Source organism: Lissotriton vulgaris, chromosome 8, assembly GCF_964263255.1.
Source record: "Lissotriton vulgaris chromosome 8, aLisVul1.2, whole genome shotgun sequence".
Lineage (NCBI taxonomy): Eukaryota > Metazoa > Chordata > Amphibia > Caudata > Salamandridae > Lissotriton > Lissotriton vulgaris.
In genome coordinates, this window is record NC_141696.1 from 632,739,516 (window position 1) to 632,755,183 (window position 15,668).

The 15,668-nt window shown below is 45.7% G+C and overlaps 1 protein-coding gene across 2 annotated transcripts in view; it reads right to left on the bottom strand.

Moving 5' to 3' along the window:
- Positions 1-15,668, bottom strand: part of PCYT1B (phosphate cytidylyltransferase 1B, choline) — a 1,420,495-nt gene that overhangs the window by 344,287 nt on the left and 1,060,540 nt on the right. The window contains exon 7 of one of the 2 annotated variants that reach the window (XM_086934513.1): positions 13,304-13,387. The exons of the other annotated variant lie outside the window; for it this stretch is intronic. Coding sequence (XP_086790639.1) covers positions 13,304-13,387 — 84 coding nt within the window. The remainder of the gene's footprint in view (positions 1-13,303; positions 13,388-15,668) is intronic. 2 annotated transcript variants of the gene reach the window in all.

The following is a 15,668-nucleotide window of genomic DNA, read 5'->3' on the forward strand; positions in this document are numbered from 1 at the left end:
AGGTTGTCTGAGAGGCGGGGTGACCGTAGTCGAGGTCAGGTGCCTAGGTGGAATTATCCCAAACCAGAAACAAGGCCACCTGGTGAACAAAAACCTGCCCCATAACCCATGGAGATAGGCGGAGTGAGAGGTCCGTTAACCATGGACGAGAAGAGGCGGAGGAGAGAGTTGAATTTATGTTTGTACTGTGGACAAGGTGGCCACTTTGCTCGTGAGTGTCCAGTTAAACCTTCAGGTCTAGCCTTCCGTAAAAAGATAGCGTGTGTACAAGTGAACCGGGGTTCAGACGTGAGGAGAGGAGCAGTAGGGACCTACGATGTACTGGGGGCGATAGACCAGATCCCCAGGCACTTTATGATCCCTGCACATCTATTGTGGGCTGGAAGGAGCCGTGTATCCGTGTCAGTATTGTTGGATTCCGGAGCCACTGGGAATTTTATCGACATATCATTGGCGGATACATTGGGGATTCCATGTCAGTACAAACAACAGCCAGAGCCAGTAAGGGCTATTGATGGGACGGAATTGACTTCAGGCTCTATCACACGTCAAACTGAACCACTTACGTTGTTGTGTGAGAATGGACATTCGGAGTTAGTGGTGTTTGACCTTATAGATGCCCCTTCATTTGGTGTGGTGTTGGGAGTCCCATGGCTTCAGGGACACAACCCGAGGATAGATTGGGTGCAACGCTTGGTTACCCTAGATTCCAAATATTGTCTTACACATTGTTATAAGGAAGCTAGTGAACAGATCTCTCCTTTGTCTTGTGCTGGAGTGGAAGGGATGACTGTCCCAGTACAGTATTCTGCGTTTCAGGAGGTCTTTGATAAGACCCAGGCGCAGGTCGTTCGACTGTAAAATTGATTTAATACCAGGTATTCCTTTACCATCTTGTCGCATTTATGCACTCTCGGAACCTGAAGAAGTGCATCTCAAAGAGTATCTGGACGAGATGTTGAGGATGGGTTTTATTCGTCCCTCTTGCTCGCCTGTGTCATCGGCGATCTTCTTTATTCCAAAGAAGGAAGGGACCTTGAGGGCATGTGTGGACTACAGGGCCTTGAATAAGGCTACTGTAAAGAATAGGTACCCTCTTCCACTCATCCCCGTGTTGTTAGACCAACTACGCAAAGCAACCATATTTACGAAATTGGATTTGCGGGGTGCTTACCATCTCATCCGAGTTCGGCCCAGGGATGAATGGCAGACGGCGTTTAAGACCAAATTTGGCCTATTCGAGTATTGTGTAATGCCGTTTGGTTTATGCAATGCACCGGCGGCATTCCAATACTTTATCAACGAGGTTCTCCGGGAACATCTGGACAGAAGTGTCATAGTCTATTTAGATGACATATTGATTTTCTCGGAGACAAGGGCGGAACACCACGACCATGTATCGGAAGTATTGCAGAAGTTGCAGGACAATCATTTGTACGCCAAACTGGAGAAATGCCAGTTCAGTACACAAAAGGTGGAATTCCTGGGGTTTATCATCACAGCAGAGGGTATTCGAATGGACCCCAGTAAAATAGAGGCTATTATCACCTGGCCTACCCCAACTACTGTCAAACAGATCCAGGCCCTTTTGGGGTTCGCCAATTTTTATCGGCGCTTTATCCCCAATTTTTCTGACATCGTGTCTCCTATGACCCGATTATTGAGGAAGGGGGTTTCCTTTGACTGGTCCTCTGAAGTCCAGAATGCTTTTCGTCTGTTGTTGAGGTCCTTTACGTCAGCCCCTGTATTGGTGCATCCCGATACTGCTTTACCATTTTTTGTGGAAACGGACGCTTCCTTGTGTGCGGTAGGAGGGGTATTGTCCCAGAGGGATGCTGAATCGGGTCAGATGCATCCCATCGCCTTTTTTTCTAAGACCTTGCTGCCTGCGGAGCGCAATTACACTGTGGCGGAGAGGGAGCTGCTGGCGGTGAAATTGTCGTTTGAGGAGTGGCGCCATTATCTTTGGGGCGCTAGACATACGATCACTATCTATACGGATCACAAGAACCTAGAATTCTTTCGCTCTGCCCGTGCGTTAACACCTCGACAGATGCGGTGGGTCTTGTTTTTTAACGAGTATGACTTTGTCATTACTTATCGACCCGCCGCACAGCAAATAAAATCTGATGCCCTTTCTAGGATCCATGTGGAGGGAGGGAGGAGAGCAGAGTGAAGGAGGATAGACCCATGATCAGTGCAGAGAGGATTGTAGGGGTGACGCAAGTTGAGGACTTCCCCACTCTAATCAAACAGCACCTCCAACAACTGGATTTGGCCCCTTGGATGGCTTTGCCACAGGTATTGATGCAGGACGGGCTATTGTACCATGGAGACCGTCTGTTTGTTCCCCCCTCCCTCAGACAGAAGGTATTGGAGTGGTGTCATTCCTCTTCGTTGGTAGCACATCCGGGGATGCAAAAGACGTGGGAGATGTGTCTGCGATGGTTTTGGTGGGATTCACTGATTAGGGATATCCAGGGTTATGTGGCAGCGTGTCCGGTGTGTGCCATTAGTAAACCTACCCACACCAAGCCGTCTGGTCTGTTGCATCCCTTAGAGGTCCCTCCTGCTCCTTGGCATACTATTAGTATGGATTTTGTGACGGACCTACCTCTGGTGTCAGGACATACCGCTATAATGGTGGTAGTTGATCTGTTCACAAAGATGGCACATTTCATCCCGTTAACCAAGGTGCCTACTGCCAGGGAGATGGCATTAGTCTTCATGACATCGATAGTTAGACTCCATGGGTTACCATCTGCGATTATGTCGGACAGGGGAGCACAGTTTGTGTCTCATTTCTGGACGGAATTGTGTTTGGTGTTGAAGATAGAAGTAAGGTTGTCATCAGCCTACCATCCGCAATCAGACGGTCAGACTGAACGGACGAACCAGACCATGGAGCAATACTTGAGGTGTCTGGTGACGTCCTTGTCTTGTGATTGGAAGGTGGCTCTTCCTATTGCGGAGTTTGCATATAATAACAGCTTGCATTCCGCTTTAGGTATGACTCCTTTTTTTTGTTCATTGGGTTATCACCCCAGGGCGTTAGCCATCCAGCCTACGGGGCGTGTGCCAGCCATAGACGATGTATGTAGGTCCTTGGGTGGAATATGGGACAGAGCACGAGAACAGTTACAGGCCTCCAAAGACACTATGAAGGTTTAGGCAGACAAACACAGAGTCCCCGCTCCTTCATACAAGGTAGGGGATCAGGTGTGGCTAGCTTCGCGCAATCTTAGGTTGCAGGGTTCTCGTAAACTGCAACCTCGGTTTGTGGGACCATTCGCCATAAAGCAAGTGATTAATCCTGTGGCCATGAAGCTAGTTTTGCCCAATGATTACAAGGTCCATCCCGTGTTTCATACATCACTGTTGAAGCCCTATGTTCCATCGACACAGGTTCTGCCACCACCCCCTCCTTTGTTAATCGATGGGGAAGAAGAGTTCGAGGTTCAGGCTATTTTGGATTCCAGGCGTAAGAGAGGTTGTCTCTTCTACCTGGTGGATTGGAAGGGATATACACCTGAGGATCGGACTTGGGAACCAGCTGGTAGCGTGCATGCTCCTCGGCTGGTTCGAGAGTTCCATAGACAACATCCCTCTAAACCCCGTCCGGTAGGGAGGACCTTTGGGGGGGGGATACTGTTAGGAACCAGGGCCAGTCTGTCCTCTATGGCCGTGCTCCACCATCACATGATCTGCCTTGAGGGAACATAAGCACCGCCCCTCCTTTGAATCAGTGCTTGGTATCTTTAATATTGGGTTCCAGGTGCTGGGTTGTTGTTCCTGAGCTATAGCTTTGTCTGGGGTTCACGGGCTCGTGTTCCCTGGTTTATTGGATCCCGTTTTGGTATAGCTTCGTTTCCTTGCCCTTCCCCTCCCTCCCCTTTTTACGTTATTCAGCCTCACTTCCTTTCCCTTTGTTTGGCACCTTGCTCCCTGGAGCTCGTTGATTCGTTACGTTTGTCTGGAAGAGCCGAGGTAAACCGGGGCTCCGGTTTACTCGGCTACAAGCAGAAGAAGAAGCGTGTGTGTGCGATAAGAAGAAACTCTTACCGGTGCCTTCGGTATCTACACGGAAGCAGCGCACTCGGTATCCGTATCTTGTGTAGGCAATCCGCCTCTTTGTGTGCCGCTTGGGCGTTTTCTGCCGCACTGAGCAGAGCTGCAGACGCTGCCGATCCCGGAAGAGTGTTAAGTTGTTGTTGGGAACTTTTACCTGTTGGTTTACGGAAAGAAGCTTATGGACATTAGTTTGGGGTTTTTTTATGCCTATGGACCTGGCTTTTTCCCCCTAGAATCCCTGATTAGTGCATTTGTTTCCCGAGAGCAGTCTCCCTTTCATTAACCCCTTCTGGTACTGGAAGCTCCCATCTACTTTGGAGTTTCACTCTCCTTGCTGCAGAGACCTCCCGAAAGCAGTTCCTGTATCATTCACAAGTAAGGAGATTGTGGGTTGTGTATGGTGGAGTGTGGTTATGAGACAGGGTGGAAAGGGAGGGTACAAAGAGAAATAGGAGAAATACTGATTCTGTGTATCTTGTATTTCTAGATACAGAGGCGTTGAGGTGGAGGTTGGATATCGTAGTCCAGTCCGGCTTGGGGTGAAGCATTTTGACGTCCCTTCCCTTTGAATTCCTTTCCGGCCCCCTATCCTAGACTCGAGTGTCTTCTTATGGTGTTTTATTTCATGAGTCACATTAGAGTCGGGGTAGTGGGTTGGGCATACGTCGTTCCTGCAGTGTCTGGGCCAGTGGAAACCAACAATCCCAATCCAGTTTTTTAGCCACACCTGATTGTATTACACTCCCCCATTTCTTTGCTCTTCTGCGGGTCCTTCCCTTGATTCCCTTGGTTCTACTTGGCTTAGACACTAAATTTCGTTTTAATACAGTATTGTGTTCTGACTCTGACTCAGTATCTAGCTCTGAAGTTTCTATCTGCGATACCTCCGAGTCACTTTCCGTGGGTGATGATGTATCATCTAAGTTAGTGGATAAGTTGTGACTTAAGTCTGACTCTTCAGTCTCGACCTCTTCCTCATTATCCTCCTTGTCATCATCATTCCCTGTAAAAAAAACAGTAATCGCTGGGCGAGCCAGTAGCTGCAGGGAGGTAATCGGTTCTATTGTTAGCACTCTCCTTATCCACCCCCTCTGTCCTTGCTTGAGAGTCATCCGGAACTCCCTCAGAGATATTATTATTAATGCCATTTTTAGCCTTATTCATTTTGTCCGCTGAGATATCTACGGGGTTGTCTCCTGAGCTAGCTGTGGTAGACATGCCTATTATCTCCTTATTACCAGTAGATTGCTGTGTCATTTCAGTTACCAAAGTGCTCTTAACCACTTGACCACCCCCCTCTTGCTCCTTACCCGCTTGGACTTGGATCTTAGGCGTTAATACTGTAGGCAGAGGCATAGCCTCTGTGAGAGCCTCTCTTATGGTTGTATTATCATGTGGCTCCGATTCGCCCATTACATCTCTTGTACCTCCCGGCACTATGTTTGTCTTTGTTAGTACAGTCATATGTTCCAGATCTGTCACCACTTCTGGAAAATCCTTTCTACTGTGATCTTCCCCATGCACTATAGCAACAGCTCCGTTCTCGAGTTCCAGGGCTGACTCCTTGCCTGCAATCGACCCTCTCCGTGAGCCGCTGCTGGCTCCCGCCGTGTCATGCCGTTCTTCCCTCTGACTCACCGCAGCTGTCTCTCCGGATTGCTCCACACTCCTTGCTTCATTGACGTCATCCTCCGGGCCCATCGCAGCCTCTAAACGCTCAGCCTCGATTACATCTTTCAATCCGGATAGCTGCTCTGTAACACCGTCTGACCCATCACAGCCACTCAATCCGGCAGCGTTCACGGATGTGCTCTCAGCTCTCAACACCGGGAATGACTCAAACAGTGTCGGCTGCCGCAGGGTAGCTTCCCTTGAAGATTCAGAGCCGGCATCTGTACTCTTTGTAAGCCCTTTTTTGATTATTTCTTTCTTTTTCCTCTTTTCAGTATCTTTGTCCTGCTTTCTCTTCTCCGTAGCAGATAGTTTCTCTTCTTCGCGGATCCTGGCAGCCTCCCTCCGCAATTGGGCTCTATGTCGCGCCTTCGCCCTAACATTTACTGGCGGGATCTCAGCGTCGCTCGTTTGCAAATCCTCGTCTTCTCTTCCAGCCATATCCTTGACTGTCCTCATTACTTTTGGAGCCATGAGTCGCTTCCCAATGCGCCAAGTATTCTGGAATCGCCGTAGCGCCTCTTCAATCGCTACTCCAACTGACTGCCAAAAAGTATATGGCTCTCTCTCGAAGCTAGCAAATGTCTGTGTGATGGGCCACTCCACAAAGTCAAACCAGTTGACCAAGTCCTTGAGCATCCCGCTGTGTAGCGCCTCAGCACTTTTTAACCAGTTTTAGCCACAACTACATTAATTCCGCAATTTTATCACATAGAGTGCAGCATATCACTCTTCATCAAAGCCAAGTTCCCAGCGTTTCACCTCGGGAGAGTAATCAGGAGCTGCTGCCTCCTACGGTCTGTCGGCGGCCATCTTGCCTCCCACCTGAATTACCTGAGAAAACCCTTCGAAGCTTCCTGTTTACAAGGAGTATTCTTCGCACAGGTGACTGAGATGATTGCTCTGACACATGCATGCTGTTTCTCTGACCAACTGAGTGTGAGCATCTTTACTGATAAAAGTAGAGTTCCCTTGAACAGAGCTATAAGGAATTTGGCAGGAACAATCAATACCTTAATTGCAAAAATTCATAAACAAATTGACAAATGTAATTAAAAATAGAGATCACAATTTATTATGTATACATACAATAAAAATACAGTAAAATACAATAGATTATTAAACTTTACACTACTGGAAGCTAAGTAAAAGAACATTTCAACACAAATCATAAACCTCATGACATTCAATTATGACCCGCATAATTGGTGCAAAAAGACAGAAAAAGTAAGACATAGAAGTTGTACAACTTCTATGTCTTACTGTTTCTATCTTTTTGCACCAATTATGCGGGTCATAATTGAATGTCATGAGTTTTATGATTTGTGTTGAAATGTTCTTTTACTTAGCTTCCAGTAGTGTAAAGTTTAATAATCTATTGTATTTTACTGTATTTTTTATTGTATGTATACATAATAAATTGTGATCTCTATTTTTAATTCAATTTGTCAATTTGTTTATGAAGTTTTGCAATTAAGGTATTGATTGTTCTTGCCAAATTCCTTATAGCTCTGTTCAAGGGAACTCTACTTTTTCCAGGTTGTTTAACCCTACTTCCCTTGATTAGTTTAAGGGGTACCTCTCTATTCCTAACCATCTTTACTGATAGCCAATATGGCTTTAGCGTACTGTATGACTTTAGATAGTTGTGGTATCAAAGAGGTTTTATGACCTCGTCTGGCTCACCCATCAGGAACAGGGAGGTGGTGAGAAGATTGTTGGAGGCTCTTCATTTGCCTTGATAGGTGGCTGTGGTCAAGTGTCCATCTCATGGTCTTGTGACTTTGTTACCATTGCACACAGATATTCCGATGGATGAAGTTGCTCGATACTGTGCTCTAAACGCTCGTATCTTCAATGGGGAATATGTAAATGAGCAAGCTGGTGGGACCGATCCCAATCTGCTGTTCGCAGTTGTGGATACTTGGGATGAGGTAAAACAGTTGAAGAGGAAATTCCAGAGGAAGAGCAGGCTGGATGGGTCAGGGCCAGATTTCTGAAGAGAGAGGATGGCATTTGGGTTCCAGTGATGGGAGACTGGTGCTGCCCAATAGCTATTTACATCCCATGGTGAGACATATACATGGGCTTACAAAAGGGGGGAGAGCTGCAATAGTGAGAGTGGTCGGACAAACCTGGTTCAATCCCAAGTTTCAGGTGATTGCTGAAGCTCTGTGCCACAGGTGTGAATGTTGGGAGAGGGACTGCAGTTTCCATGAGCCATATTGGGAAGCCAAGAGGACCTTTTAATAGGATTCAGTTAGACTTTGCAGAGATGCCTGTATGTAACGGGCTGAGATACATCTTGGTAGTGGTGTGCATCTTATCTCATTGGGTGGAAGCTTACTGGACCAGGAGATGTGATAGTCTGACAGTGGCAAACTTGTTGAGGGAGCTCATTCCAAGATTCAGATTTTTGACTACTTTGGAATCAGACAGAGGATCTAATTTTAATGATGAGATAATGAAACTAGTGTGTGCTGCTTTACAAGTAGAGCAGAGGTTACATTGCACTTATCAGCCGGAGGCTACAGGCATTGTGGAACAGATCAACAGTACCTTGAAGTCCCAGTTGGCCAAACTGTGTTCTTCAACCTCCCTAAAATGGCCTGATGCTTTACCACTTGTGTTGACAAGTCTCCATAGTATCCCGGACCGAAAGACTCCCCTTTCGCCCTATGAGATCCTCAATGGGCGCATTATGAGAGTGCCTGCTGTGCCTAACATCCTTGTAAATATTTCAGATGATTTGGTGCTCCACTATTGCAAGGGACTAGCTGATGTTGTTTGTTCAGTGTCCCAACAGGTAGATGCAGTGGTTGCATCTCTGCACCAGGGGAAGTGTCACGACCTTGCCCCCGGGGACTGTGGACTCATCAAAAAGCATGTGAGGAAGAGCTGTCTTGAACCTCGCTGGCATGGCCCGCTTCAAGTGATTCTGGTGACAACGTCTGATGTAAGGTATGGTGGCTTTCCCAACTGTGTGCATACCTCTCATACCCTCAGAGTCTCATGTACCTTCGATGAAACAGCACCTCTCCAGAGGAAATGGCAGAGATGGTCGAGAGGCCATGGGAGAGGGTCAGCCAATCTGTCAGGGAACACTCCGGGTCCGAAAGCGTACTAGAGCAACTCGAGGTAGGACCAGGAAGTTGAAGTGTGGTGAGTGGCTCAAGAATAGCTGGGAAAGAGACAGTGTCTGAGTTGCCTCCTTTCTCTGAAGAGGGAACTAGTGCTGTCAGGCAACACAAGGTAAAAGAGGGTTGGCCCCAGGTGCTGCCAAGAACAAGTCAGTGAGTACCATCCGGTTCTGAGCTTGCAACTGCAAAGAGATGCCGCATCTTACTAAATGAGAGCGAGGCAGAGGGATCAGGTTCACAAAGGTCTAAAAGAGTGAGGGTGCCTTGTCGGAGTTACGCTTCTCCCGAGTGGTCCTATCTAGCTGCCAATGCCGACGAAAACAAACTCTGGAAGGAGAGTACTGAACATTAACATTTTGCTGAGGATGCCAGAGACTTAGCAGCATATTCTTCTTTCATTTGCCATTCCTTACCCACCCAGACTGAGTGGGCTGCGAAATCTAATCCCGAATGACACTGTTTTCCCTCTTATGAACCCAGAACAGTCCCCAGAGGAGATTGCGGAATTAACGGCTGATTTGTTGCAACTACTCACACATGAGCCAGGGTCTGAACTTATAGGAGATGGTGAATGAACTTTGTGAAAACTGCCTGTAAACCTGAAGAAATGACTTAAGCCCAAGTGGAAGAAGACCAAACATAGGGAGCCGTCCTTTAGAAGAACACGAAGTAGAGTTAGGGAAGTCTCACAAAGAATTTTATATACATGTGTATGAACTGAACTTTGAACGAGAGACTGGTTTGCATTTGCACAGGTGGAGCATCACAGAGAAGACTCTGTAGCTGCTATTTCTCTACCGAACTTGATCTGAGCCTAAAGTAGTATGGAAACGAATCGATCTAGTCGTAGACCTAGATGCATATTGGGTACTTTCATTGGTCTTATAGTAGTTGAGTTTGTAGTACTAGTTGGGGTATTGTGTCTCAAAACTGCAGGTAGTAAAAATGAGTAATATGTGCCTAAAACAACACATTTGCCTAAACCTAGGAAAGAGGGGTTTATGGTGGAAGGGCAAAACATACACACAGATCACTCTAAGGGAGATTTTTCCCTAAACGCTTAGACTAGGTTGCTTTATCAGTATGTAGATTCAATGGCAGTGAAGGATTGTAATGTCTGCATGCAGCTACCCGCTTCAGCTGCTGAGGGCATCACTTACCACCACTTACCTTTGACATATGACATTAGTTGTAGTCTGCTCCTGAGCATATTTTATAACAAAAACCATTTTGATTATTACTTTTTAAATTATGATTTGGTCCCTTCAGAAGTGTAATTATTCAAGCACTTAAATAAGCACATGGGTGCTAAGACTGCTAAATATGCTGGTAGATACTTCATCACGTCCCAGATCCTAGACACTGCTTATCCTCACTGACATAATCTAAGTTGCGCACTTACAGGGACTGAAAAGAAATGTATCCATCAAGTAAAAGATAGGTTTAGAGCAAGTAAGGCTACTGCTGAAAGTGGGTCTCATTTATGAAAAGTGTTGCATTGCAGCGGGGAAACAGTGATACAACAGTTTTCATAACATCATCCTTGCGACACCATGGATGCGCCATATTTACTGTATGGCGCTTGATGCTGTAAGGATTTACAGATACGCCTGTAATCCTGATGTATATGTAGCTGCAAAAATGGCGCATTGCTGGAGTGTGTTTGAAAACAGACGCAACTCCAGCAACATGCAATTTGGCGCGGGGCAAGCCCCATGTGAAAGGTACTGTGTCACCCCTTATGCCTGCTTCAAGCAGGTGTAAGGATTTGATGCACTGATGCCGCAGAAGTGTTGCAGTGAATTCTCATAGATTTCACTGCAACACTTCTATGTGGCTTTTCTGCATCAGGAAGCCCACCCTGCATACATCATATCTGTTGCAGGTATAATGTAACACAGGGGTTTACAAAGTGACGCATCTGCCTAGATGTGTCACATATGGTTCAATGCTTCACGCTGCGCCATATGTGTCACATATGGCTCAGCGTAAAGCATTTTTTACGCCGCTGCAGCATCACAAAAAGTGATGCAAAGGCGGCGTAAGGGCCTCATCAGTAAGGCCCTTTCGATTTCACACCCAAAATTGGACCAAAGAGGATAGGACTGCCAATCAGCAGGAGAGACTGGAGCTTTGTCCTTAGATTGGCAGCATAAAGGCAGATTGTGTATCTATCACAAACAGACATACTATAGTTCCACATTTGTAGGAAAGGTTGTACGTGAGCACACCTTTGATGTCCATGGCTCATGGAAGTTGTACATAGATGGGCAAGACCTGGTGATCCCTGAAGTTTATTACATGTGTGGAAAGAATGCCTATTCCAAATTACCCAGTGGAAGGTATGGGACCTATTATTTAGGAGCGATGTTTCCACAGATTTTTCATGTATATGATTTTGATCATCTGGTTTGGGGAGAGACTTCCAGACATAAGTGTGGGCTGAGTGCAGGAGAAATTGTGGGTGATATATTTGAAACAATCATTCCGGTAGTTGGAGTGATATTGAATGACATTAAGATTAGGAAACTCTACAGTGGTTGATAAATTGTCTACTAACATGGCTGGGTCATTGTTAGTGGTTAACGCAGAAATGGTTGTTATTAGGTGAATGGTTTTGAAGAATCGTCTTGCTTTAGATGTGCTAGTTGTCATAGAGGGCAGGGTCTGCAAGATGCTGAAGGTTTAACAGTGCTGTTGAATTTCCCTGGTAATAGTAAAGATCTGCATAGGTATATAAAGAACATTACTGACCTTCACCATAACCTAAGTGGTTTGGTGAGTGAGGGAGTTTGGGACTCAGTAGGACATGGATATAGTGCTATTAATAAGTGATTTGCAAATCTGCTAAGTGGCCTAGTTGGGTCTATCCTTAAACCGCTGGTCATATTTGGCATTGGTGTGCTTGCCTTGTTCCCACTAGTCAAAGGGGTACCGAGAATATTGAGAAAAGAGATTTGAGAGGCAGAGAAGGGGAGAAATGCGGCTGGAGAATGCAAGAGAGAACTATTACCATGACCTAAAGAGATTGCGAAACTTCAAAAGGAAGAGACCTGCAACCACAAAGGTTTAGATGTGTCCAATCAATGCGCACATCTGATAAGATGTAGAGATTGTTGATGGCTTGATACGCCATCAGAGGTGGGATTGGAGAAGTGTAGTTTACGCTTTTATGTTTTACTTCAGTTCGTTTGATAGGTTCCGTAAGAGTGCATAATAATCATGAATAGCCTGCACTCAAGTACACTCTGTGTGACTAATTTAGGACTAAAAGGGTTTATATTCAAGATGTCATAGACTCTTTCATCTTACAATGTATGTCATGTGTATTAGAAATGTATCTGACCACTTTGGACATCGCGTTAACACCCAAGAATAAGCTACCATTGAAAGTGATTGTGATAAAGTTACAATATCATTGACATAACAATGTAGGAGTAAGAGGGTATTCATGATGTTGCGGATGTTAAATGAACATGTTCTTTGAGTCAAAGAGAAGGTGCATTGAAATCCGTATAATGCTAATTTAGCCAGAGCAGTAGGCCTAAATTGTATTTCTGACTCATTTCCCTGACTATCATTTAACGTAATTTTGCTTATAGTGTGAAATGTTTCATGTATTTGTGTTCCCACTGCAGGTGGACAAGTCATCATTAGTTTAAAGAAAGGCCCACTATTCATGTTGATAGAGAGGCCTGGAAAGGAATGGGATAGCGAAGGAAAGAGATCCCCGGGAGACGGAGATGGCACCAAAGATGTGTCGGTTGTTTTACTGTATGAAGAGGGAGGTGGAGACAGAGCGGAAGAAGGATGTGATGGAAAGTTACCCAACGCTTGTAAAAGGCACTTGTATGTGGTGATCGCTTTTGTATTAACAAAATTAGAAACAGCTCACACTTCCTTTGAAGTACAGACCTCTCTTTGAGATTGTGGCTTAGGCTTCATGACCCTAATCGAAGTTACTTCTTCGGAAGACTCTGCGACTGACACCTTTAAGCTTTCCTCTGTACTTGCTTAGATTACTAGCCCCCTTTATGTAGTGGAGGGATAATTTGGGAAACTGAAGGGTTCCTTAGAGAAGCCTGATACAATCGAATTTACATTTTTGTCTTTTAATTACATACGTAGCAATAACCGATTTACTCGTTTTCTTTTTGTTATACATAGTGAATGGGTTTCGGAGTTTTTGAACTATCATGCTAAGATTTATATATTTGAAAATGTTTCAAACAACATACAATAGGGCGCATACTTCCTGCAATTAGTGACTATGCCTGGTCTGAATGAGCCAGTAAGTAGTAGCTTATAAGTACTTCCATGGTTATAGTAGCATTAAAAGTGGGTGATGTCCTTCCTATACATAGATATCGCACTCAGTGAATTGCAAGCAGGTAGGTTTAAAATAGTCTCTCAGCACGTACCTGAGTCTCGGACGTCCACCGAGTCAGGCCTGACAAAAGCCCACAAACAGGAGTCGCTACTTCACAGGTCTTCGGTTGCATCACCTGGCCGGGGGAGGACAGCCACATTAGCTGGGACACGCAGGAATAAGGCAGAATAGGAGTAGGGGAAAGTGGGGGAAAGGGGGGTCGACTTTTAAATCCACAAATCTATTCACGGTATTGTCAAGTTTGCTCGACGTTTATGGAAGTGCGTTATTTTGTGCCTCATTATAGAATTAGCAAATATTTCAGTCACCCAAAAGCTGGTCCATCGTTATGGTTACATGGCTGGTTCTATTTTAGATAGCATGTTTTTAATAGTTTATAAACATGGGATAGTAATCTTCATTTGGCTGTCAAACAGATGTGCCATATTCCAATCACAATATGAAATTTCAGCAATTTGCCCGTGTCATTCTTATGTTAAAAACGAAATGATTTATCCAGATTCAGACTGGAGATCTTAACCCAAAATACAACTGAACTGCATCACTTGGCACACAAACTCCTGGCAAGCACAGCACAAAAGGTGGAATAGCCGTTTTATAGGTTGGCGAAATTAGTGTGCTTTGTGTTGCATATTTAAGTTTAAAACAGTGTGGACACCTGTATGAGAGCATTCACTGTTTATTGCTGTGAAATTTAGATAAACACGAGATAAAAACAAGACTGACAGCAAAAGCATACCAATAACCATTACACAAAAAAATTGGATTCTTTAGTTCATTTTTTGCATAATTATTAAAAGTAACTTCCAGTACATTTTACTACGTTCATTATTTTCTTTTAGAGACAGACTTTACTTCTATCACATCTATGCATACATGAACAAGCACTAGCAGAGCAATGAGTCCTATGTTTGTGACCTATTGGTATTGCAATGATTTTCAGCCATGCTGCACAGCATCCGCCTTGCTGTGCAGCTTGGCTAAAAAAAAACAACCAGAAAAGCCTTGTAATGGGGCCACTTTGTCATTGTATAGGTACATGCACCCTGAAATGCAACGCCCATTGGGCACAATGGGCTTCAGCCCCCCCCCCTGTGTATGGCAGCCTGGGCTGAGACAGATACCCGGGCACACACACAGCCGCACCCGAGTATTTCACAGGCCTTTAAAAGACCATTTTCTTGCTAATGAGGCTTTGTTGTTTTTTCACTTCTTCTTAGAGCCCCTGCATCTCCACTCTTCCACTCTGCCTATTGCTAAAAAAATTAGCCCCCCTCCCCCTGAAATTGTTTTTTAGCCCCCCCTGTTGTGAGGGCCTGTGGGGACTTGGGGGTCCACAGGGCTTGCTACACTCAGGGTCAATCTGGGGCCTATGTACCTGACACCTGGCCGAAGGCCGTAATAATATACACGTACTCTGGGGTGATGTTTATGGCTCTGCTCGCCGTCGCCAACTGGCGTACGTGCGTGCGTGGGCCCCTTTTATTATGCTGGTCACATGGTGCCGCGTTGCACGCATCTTGCGCAACGGGCGTGATGTAAGCTAGAACACAACATTCTTCTTCAACCATAAAAAAAACCAAAAAATTAGCAATATGAATTAAACAAAAACATAGGTAGGAATACTGCAGGTATTCAGCACCAGTCTCTTGGATTCATTCTATAGTCTCTGATTTATGATATAAGTAAGTAAGCCTTGGAACAGTCTTACGTGAAGTGATCTCGGAGGCGACAGGATGGCTCCGGGTTTCTTCTCAGTCGATATTGGGAGATTCCTCTGCTCGGAGTGACACCAACCCCAGCCAGGGATGGGGAGCTGCTGCTACGTCCTCCGAGCTCTTCTCCACTTGGCTCCTCGACGACACTCTCGGGTCCTCTGGGAGGGGTGTTGTCGCCACTTGTGAAATCTGGAGACTCTTCTTCAGAGGAGCAGCCTCAAGGCGTTGGGACCCCACAGGCGCTGGACTTGCTGGTGCCCTGATCTCCGGTGACTCCGGTGGTGAGACGGGCAGGGTCTCAGGGTGAAACAGTTTAAAGTAAGACACATTGCGGGTCACGACATCTCGGCCTCGAGCCGCAATAACTCGAGTCCCTTTCACTTTGACTACCTTGCATGGCTCCGTCTCATATGTTAGTCTGAATTTTCCGCTGGTGATCCGATTCTTCAGTAGGACGAGGTCTCCTCAGTTGATCTGTGACGTCCTGGCTCTCCTCCGTTTACTAGCTTGGGCATAGGCTTCCTGCTGCCGGGATTCGATCGGGCTTTCGTTGGACAACTCTGGTCTCCAGTGGGGGTGGTGGGGGCTGGAGTCCACAACCACTCGCCCCATAAGAGCATGTCCTGGTGCAACCCCTGTGGTCGTGTGAGGGGTCTGTCGATGGCTCCTCAGAAATGT